This window comes from Chanodichthys erythropterus, chromosome 8 (assembly GCF_024489055.1).
Source record: "Chanodichthys erythropterus isolate Z2021 chromosome 8, ASM2448905v1, whole genome shotgun sequence".
NCBI classification, from domain to species: Eukaryota; Metazoa; Chordata; class Actinopteri; order Cypriniformes; family Xenocyprididae; genus Chanodichthys; species Chanodichthys erythropterus.
The window spans coordinates 22,105,226-22,114,048 of NC_090228.1; the positions used below are offsets into that span (position 1 = coordinate 22,105,226).

Sequence of the window (8,823 nt, forward strand, 5' to 3'; positions counted from 1 at the left end):
CTCTGTCATATATGTGAATAAACTTGCTTTGTTGTGTATTTTCAATTTGAAAAATAACTTTTATATTGATGGATTTATTGCATTTTGGGAAAAAAATAATAAGTTTTTATAATAAACTTTTTAAAATCAAAATGTAGATTTGAATTTTTAATGTTTTTATAACCAAAAGATGCTATGTGAAAGTTTGAAACAGAAAATAGTGGTTTTCATCTTGCCACTTTCTTGGTAAAGAAAACACCTTTTTACTCAAATTAATCAAAATGGAGTTATTGCGTTTTGGAACCAAACTCTTCATATATATACTGTATATATATATATATATATATATATATATATATATATATATATATATATATATATATATATATATATACACACACTGTAAAAAATGACCGTGATTTTAATAGTAAAAGACTGTAAAAATGCTGCGGTGAAAAACTGTCAATTGGTTTACAGAAAGTTTCCGTACTATATACGGTGAATAACTGTAATAGATCTAACGGTACATTTAATGTAATTTTACGGTAAAATACCGTTAAATTCACAGTTTTTGGAAGTGAAAAATAACAATTCATTGTAAAATTTACAGTGAAAAAACGTAAATTGACATTCCCACAATTCCCTTCGTGACACTTCACATTTGATATATTTTTTTGAAATAACTCTGTTTCTTCTTAGTTTTTCTCATTTTTTTCTAATCAGTTATGTACATTAGGGTTTTATGTTACATCTAATGTTGTTAAATTAATGTTTATTGCATTTTTTAAATTTCATGCATGTTACCATGATGGTGTTTAGTGTGTGTGTGAATGACACTGTGTGCACCTTCTATATGTTAGTATTGTACTTCTCAGCTTGTGGAAAATCTGCTTGTGATGAACTTTGATTCATCATGTGACTCTTATCACCACTGTGTTTGGTGACTGTCAGTGTATTATAAAGGTACAAAACAGATATCATTAGGTTGGTAAATTAACATTATATAAGTTAATGAAATACGTTATTTTAGCGTAAATTTAACAGGTTTTTTTTTACGTTGCTACTGTATTTTTTACGGTAAAGTTTACTGGGATTTTTTTTACAGTGTATATATATATATATATATATATACTGTATATATATATATATATATATATATATATATATATATATATATATATTCTGTATATATATATATATATATATATATATATATGTGTGTGTGTGTGTGTTTTGACCCAAACAGATGATTAAGTTCTTAAAAAGGTTTTTCAAAACCATATGAAACCAAAATAAATACAAAGATTACATTTTTAAGTCTTCTAAGGCACATATGTTTTAAACAATATTTTAAAAGGTTTTTTCCTTTTTTTTATTGAATGGACACTCTTATTTGTCCTTGACCCTACAACAAAAGACCTTGCAATTGTTTAATCTCATCTACATATTAATGTTAGAAGACATACTAATGTTGCATTAGAAGCAACTAATGTTGCTAATATGTCAAAGTACTAAGACGTTTGACATATTTTTTAATGTCACTGGACAATTAATACAATCTACACACCATGAAGCCCACCATATTTTAGCGAAATTCAAATGCCAATCAATCCTAGATTTTTGAATAGAAAAAGAGCAACCGCTGAAATAGGTCAGGACATCTTCTGAGCTACTGATAAGACCACAAAGTCTGCCACCACCTTTAGGGCAAGTGCTGAGTATGTTGAACTGACCTGTGCCGTGACTGGGCAAGCAAGAGGAAGTGTCTCTTCCATTTACACATCATATCAAGGACAGATTATGGTCCGGTGAGGCCCCCAGGGCACCAGCCTCTTTGTAGATTCTCTCTCACAAAAATGAGAAATAAAGCAGTATTTGCAAAATCTAAAGTTGCAATTACAAGAATAAAACACACCATGTACATAATACATAACATAAAAAACAACAATATGACTAATATATAACATCAAAGCTTCAAAAAAGGTGTGGTCACGTTTATAGTTGTTGGACAAATTTTCACAGGCAAAATCCAGTCATTTCAATAGCAATCCACACGATCAGGAATTTCGTGTGACATTTCGCAACAGGTTCAAGTTAGTCATTCAAATTCGTTGCACTAACCAACAGAAAGTTACTTGGTCTGAAAGCGCTCTATGAATCGTCATATTATTGACAATAGACTTTTTTTGTGCACAAAATTTTGATGAAATTTAGTTAACATCACCAAACCTTAAGGTCCATAATTTGTCCTTGCATGTGTTGGCCAGTGTGGAGTGGTTCTGTGCTGGTTCATTGACTCCATGCAAAATGATAAAATAAACCAGACTTGAGGCCAGAAGCATAGATGCTGCAGCCACAAATTTATGAAGTGCTAACTACATTGCAAGTTCGTAAAAATAACTAACCACATTGAATATATGTGTACAGTTGAGCTCAAAACTTTACATACCCATTGCAGAATCTTTAAAAATGTGAATAATTTTAACAAAATAAGAGAGATCATACAAAATGCATGTTATTTTTTATTTAGTACTGTCCTGAGTAAGATATTTTACATAAAAGATACAAGATCCATTTTACATATAATCCACAAGACAAAAAAAAAAAAAAAAAAATTGCTGAATTTATAAAAATGACCCCATTTAAAATTTTACACACCCTTGATTCTTAATACTGTGTGTGGTTACCCGGATGATCTACGACTGTTTTTTGTTTATTTTGTTTTGTGATGGTTGTTCGAGTCCCTTATTTGTTCTGAGCAGTTAAACTGAGCTCTGTTCTTCAGAAAAATCCTTGAGGTCTTGCAGAATCTTAAGTTTAAGCATTTTTTGCATATTTGAACCCTTTCCAGCAGTGACTGGAAAGGGTTCACCCCCCAGCTCTTAATGCATCGTGTTTCTGTCTGGAGCATCAGTGAATGTTTGAACTTTTTTTAATAGTATAGTTTGAGTCCGTCAATTCTGCTCAGTGTGAAAAGATAGATCTCAAAATCATACAGTCACTGCTGGAAAGGGGTTCAAACATGCAAAGATGCTGGAAAACCAAAGAGTTTTTTGGGACCTAGAGGATTTTTCTGAAAAAACAGATTTAGGAGAAACTCTTAAAAATAATGGGCATGTCTGTCCTACTTTTTGGAGTCCAAATTTTTTGCTCTAAGAATATTTCACAAAGCATTTTAGTGCTATAAACTAGCTCCTAAATCTGTGAAACTTTAGGAGTAGTCAAGAGGACTACTAAGTCACTAAGACCAAATCACAAACAGTCCTAATCCACCCAAAGACACTGTACACCATTGAGGCAATAGTGATAGAGCCTTAGGTGCTGAACCTTTTCTACATAAATGCAATACATTTTGATTTATAGATTTGAATGTACGATGAGACGCCAAAAAAAAAAAAACGTTAACAAATAAATAAATATCGTCTGATTACCTGTGGCAATGGTTTTCATGAGTTCACACTTACAAATGATTGAATAGAGTAAAAAAAATATATATATAGTAAGCGTATTTGGTGTGCTGTCCAATGGGATCGAGGGCTCCGAGCTAGCCCAAACCCAAAGTTCTCCCTGTACCCCAGCTAAGAGTGAGGAGCAGGTTGGCGGAGGGATGCAGAAAACTGTCGAAGTAACTATAAGCGAGTTGGCTCTCGTCTGTGTATATATTCCTCCTCTCGAGCTGATTAGAAAGACTGTTTGAATGTGTTTCTCCTAAACTTTGTTTATAAAACATCATTTGTCACTTGAATTCTGCATTCCCTTGAGATGCAGGCATCCAAGAGGTGGACAATTAAAGGGTTAGTTCACCCAAAAATGAAAATTCTGTCATTTATTACTTACCCTCATGCCGTTCCACACCCGTAAGACCTTCGTTAATCTTCGGAACACAAATTAAGATATTTTAGTTGAAATCCGATGGCTCAGTGAGGCCTTACAGTTTTTTACAGACGCTAGGACACATTTCTCAATACTTAGGTCACTTTGCAAAACTCTTCACACAGTGAGCACAACAGAAGTCTATGTGGGCTAAAGTGAGGATCAATTATCATTGCTTTGGCACAAAATGCATTCAATGACTACATCTCTCAAATTTCATGAATTCTTTTTTCACTCAGACACAACAACCGCCAAAACTCTTTGTACGTACAGGCCAATTTGCACATGCTTACATACTGTTTTCAAAACTGTTAAACTTATGTTCAAAACAATAACATAATACAAAACTGAATAAGACAGAAATTTGCTACATTTCTACAGTAATATAGTTATGAAATATATTCTGAATCTAAAAAAATCAAATACTATCAAAACAATTAGCTGAAACTGAACACCTACACAAGCATTAGTCTTTCAATTTCATTACCATCAATTCAAAAGGGGAAACTTAGGGATAATTTTGTTCTGTAATGTAAACATGGACCATGTAACATAAAGTGCGGTGAATTATAAGCAGTAGAGAGTGTCATTCTTGTTTTGTTAAGAAATTTTAAAAATGAAAACATTGTATATTGCTAACTGATGTTAGTGTTTTTAGGTCAGTGTTTTATGAGTGACAAAGTGTGTTTGCTGGGTGAAAACCTTTGCTAGTGTTCTGGAAGAATGAGTTGATTTGAAACATGTATGAAGTGTTTTGGTAGATTTAGTGCATTCTGAATGTGAAATTAACTGCTGTGCCAAGATGAAAGTTGGTTAGGAGAACTGTGTGAAGAGTTTTGAAGAAGTGACCTAAGTATTGAGAAATGTGTCCTAGCGATTGTAAAAAACTGTAATAGGGAGCAATGACATTTCCTCTCTTACAGTTTTTCTCAAATGCTAAAACACAAAAGCCAATCCTCTAAACCAAATGACCAGTTGTCTAAACACATTTACTAAATCTAGCTATCATTTTCCAATATCATAAACACATTTCACATGAAGACACAATTCACAAAACACAATCCTCCGTTCTCATAAATCTTAACACATTTTTCTTTGCTAAAACACAAGTTGCAAAAGAACTCTGCTCATATTCTCAAATGAAAGCTCATGTGATGCAAAATGCTTGCCACAGTCAGCAATATTTGAACACAATGAACACACCTGACATCATTCATTACACACAACGACTCAAAATTGAAGACACTTGTTGCTAATGCTGTGACCACATGTATAAAAGCAAGTTCAGAGTGCACAGTTTGCTGAAGATTCCAAACAAACAGAATGGATGAAGGCAGAGTCAGGGGAAGAGGAATTCGAGTCAGAGGAGGGAGAAGAGCTGGCCATGGAAGAAGAGGAGCAGGCCAACGAGGAAGAGGAGTTCAAATCAGAGGAGGAAGAGGAGCAGGCCAACAAGGGAGAGGAGAAGGTCCAGGAGGGAGAGCAATACAACCTCGCACCATCATTACGGATGAGATGCGAGCAACAGTCATTGACCATGTCATTGTCCATGGCATGACAATGGCTGAAGCAGGACTACGAGTCCGTCCAAACCTGAGTAGGTTCACCGTGGCCACCATTATCAGGGCATTCAGACAACACAACAGGTATTGTACTCTATTGCTTTCTTTGTCACAATACAATTTTACAAGCCTGTGAAAGTAGTCTATTGGTTTCAAATCAGTTGTTACTGTATTGTAAAACATGTCAATTGACAACACATGTTTCTTTCTTTAGAGTTGAAAGAATGCCACATAGAGGTGGGAGGGTTGCCATATTTACAGCGGCACAAGAAACCCTCATTGTGGATATGGTTCGTGAGAACAACCTCATCAGACTCCGGGAGATCAGAGACAAAGTCATTGCCGATAATGTCAACTTTGAGAGCATTGATGTCAGCTTGGCCACAATAGACCGAGTTCTCCGGCGCCAAAAGATGCGGATGAAACAGGTCTATAGGGTTCCCTTTGAGCGCAACTCTGCGCGACACAAAGACCTACGTTATGAGTATGTGCAAGTAAGTATACATCCATGTTCACAGTACAGTTAGTGGACATACTGTGTTGCTCAGTGGCCTACATTACTTCTGGACAATACTGTGCTACCTGATTGACTGTTGTTCTGAACACCTGTGCACTTTCACATTTTCACTGAGGATATTACAGTTGGACGCGATGGCCAGACCTCATGAGTACCTCTTCCTGGATGAGGCTGGCTTCAACCTGCAGAAACGAAGGCAAAGAGGCCGTAACATAATTGGCCAAAGAGCCATCACTGAGGTTCCTGGCCAACGGGGGGGTAATATTACTCTTTGTGCGGCCATGGGTTTGGAGGGGCTTGTCCACCGGCATGCTGTCCTTGGGTCTTACAACACCCAACGTCTCCTCACCTTCCTAGAGGAGCTAAAAGACATCCTCCTGGACCGCCAACAACACCATCCTGGGCCCGCACATCACATTTATGTGATCATTTGGGACAATGTACGCTTCCACAAAACAAACCAAATCAGAGAGTGGTTCACCACCAACAGTAACAGTAACACTTTTTAAACGTCTGTCTGTCACCCTACTCCCCTTTCCTGAACCCTATAGAGGAGTTCTTCTCATCGTGGAGATGGAAGGTTTATGACAGACAACCATACACTAGAGAGAACCTCCTAAGGGCAATGGAACTGGCCTGTGTTGACATCCCAGTGGAGGCCTTCCTAGGATGGATTCGCCATTCCAGGGCATTTTTCCCGCGGTGCCTGGCAAGAGACAATATAGCCTGCGATGTGGATGAGGTGATGTGGCCCGATGCAGCTCAGCGACATGATGCCGCACAGTGATTGTGGTGTGTGTGTGGTGTGAATAAAGTAAATAAAAAAAACTTCACACCCTGATCATGTTTTCAAGAGTACTGTTGTGTGCAATAGATTCTGTTTTTGCATTGAGTTGTTACAGTAGTGTACATGCAGAATTTACTATAGATTTATACTCTTCATATGAAACTCACAAATCTAAATGCCTAATCCTCTGCAGAGATCTAAGAAAATCCATTACTGTAAAGTTTCTAAAAATATGCATTGGCAGTTATGAAACAAAGAACCTTCTCACAAATTGAGCATTGTGTTTTCAATTGTTTTGCTGTAGTGTGTAATGATGTGTATAGTGTTTACATTTTTGAAAGCTTCGAGCTGCTCTTTTGGTGTAAAAGTTTGAGTTTTGAAGTGAGAAGGTGTGGTTGTGTTTATGTAGCTTTAGAAAAGGGTGTTGTGTTTAGACATTGGGGAACATGGAGGAAACGTTTGTGAAATGTGTTTTAGCATTTGAGAAAAACTGTAAGATCCATAAAGGTACTAAAAACATTTAACATTTAAATCGGTTCATGTGAGTACAGTGGTTCAATAGTAATATTATAAAGCGACAAGAATATTTTTGGAGCGCCAAAAAAAACCTAAATAACGACTTATTTAGTGATGGCTGATTTAAAAACACTGCTTCATGAAGCATCGGAGCATAATGAATCAGTGTATCGAATCATGATTCGGATCACGTGTCAAACTGCCAATGGCTGAAATCACGTGACTTTGGCACTCCGAATAGCAGATTCAATACACTGATTCATTTATGCTCCGATGCTTCCTGAAGCAGTGTTTTGAAATCGGCCATCACTAAATAAGTCGTTATTTTGTTATTTTTGGTGCTCCAAAAATATTCTCGTCGCTTTATAATATTAATATTTAACCACTGTATTCACATGAACCAATTTAAATATGTTTTTAGTACGGATTTCAACTAAAATATCTTAATTTGTGTTCCGAAGATTAACAAAGGTCTACGGGTGTGGAACGACATGAGGGTGAGTAATTAATGACAGAATTTTCATTTTTGGGTGAACTAACCCTTTAAATGTATATACTACTTTAATTAGTGACACTTAGCCTACATTTTAAAACCTTTATGGCAACATTTTATTTTGACTATAGCAACATTTTTATTAAAAAATATTTATTTGAATAGGGCAACATTTGTATTTTAAAACCTTTATTTTAATTTGGAAACATGACACCGCATTCTATAATATTTCTATGATTAAATCGCTGACTCCTCCCCCATCAGCCAATCACTGTGTGTATGCTCCATGGCAATGAGGTCAACCCTGCCCTTACTCTTAGCTTAAGAATTCAGTCTATTCCTTAGTAAAAGTTTGTCTCAGCAGCTTTGTGAATAGGTTATAAGAGAAAACTCTTAGCTAAGAACTTTTACTGCTATTTAGAAGAACTCTTAGTGGTAAGATAAAATGTTTTACAGCCCCTGTTATGTAAAATATCTTAGGACAGTACTAAATAAAAAAATAACATGCATTTTTTATGATCCCTCTTATCTTGTTCAAATTATTCACACTATCACAGATTCTGCAAGGGGTATGTAAACTTTTGAGCTCAACTGTATATTCAGTGTGTGTGTGTGTATGTGCAAACCAAGCTACCTAATAATATTGCTCGTCTGCAAATGGAAAGAATGGTTATGTGGGAGGTTAAAATTGCCTCTACTAATTTGCATTGCTATCTTTTCACAACTCCCATTTGGCGTATTTAAAAAGTCATATTGTAAACGTTCACCTCACTGCAGACTCAGTGTAGCAGCAGAACCTCCAACCTGAACACCCACGCCAGTACCAAACACATTATTATTCCAGAAGATAAAGCCACAGTTCAGACATGGAACATTAGAAACCATGATGCAAATGCTAACATTTTTTTTCATTAAATAGTTACTGGTGCACTAAAAATAAAGGAGAATTTTCTGGGCTCAATAGTGTAGGGAAAAAAGTAGCCCAAACTAATTACCAAAATATAGAATCTTTAAAAACTCTATATTAATCGCATCTAATATAAAAGTTTATATATACACACACACACTATATATATATATATATATTATATATATA

General features: G+C 35.5%; 1 protein-coding gene across 2 annotated transcripts; it reads left to right on the top strand.

The window, feature by feature from the left end:
* Window positions 1–5,012: 5,012 nt before the first annotated feature.
* Window positions 5,013–6,969, top strand: LOC137023975 (uncharacterized). Of its 2 annotated transcripts, XR_010895605.1 has the most exons (3): window positions 5,013–5,498; window positions 5,629–6,371; window positions 6,483–6,969. XR_010895605.1 is itself a non-coding variant. In XM_067391113.1 (2 exons), exons 1-2 carry the CDS (start codon window positions 5,176–5,178, stop codon window positions 5,939–5,941), a joined length of 636 nt encoding a protein of 211 aa, XP_067247214.1. In that variant the 5' UTR covers window positions 5,013–5,175; the 3' UTR covers window positions 5,942–6,969. The 2 variants fall into 2 exon arrangements, 1 of the variants encoding a protein (XP_067247214.1); XM_067391113.1 differs by having other exon boundaries at window positions 5,629–6,969.
* The last annotated feature ends 1,854 nt before the right edge of the window (window positions 6,970–8,823 follow it).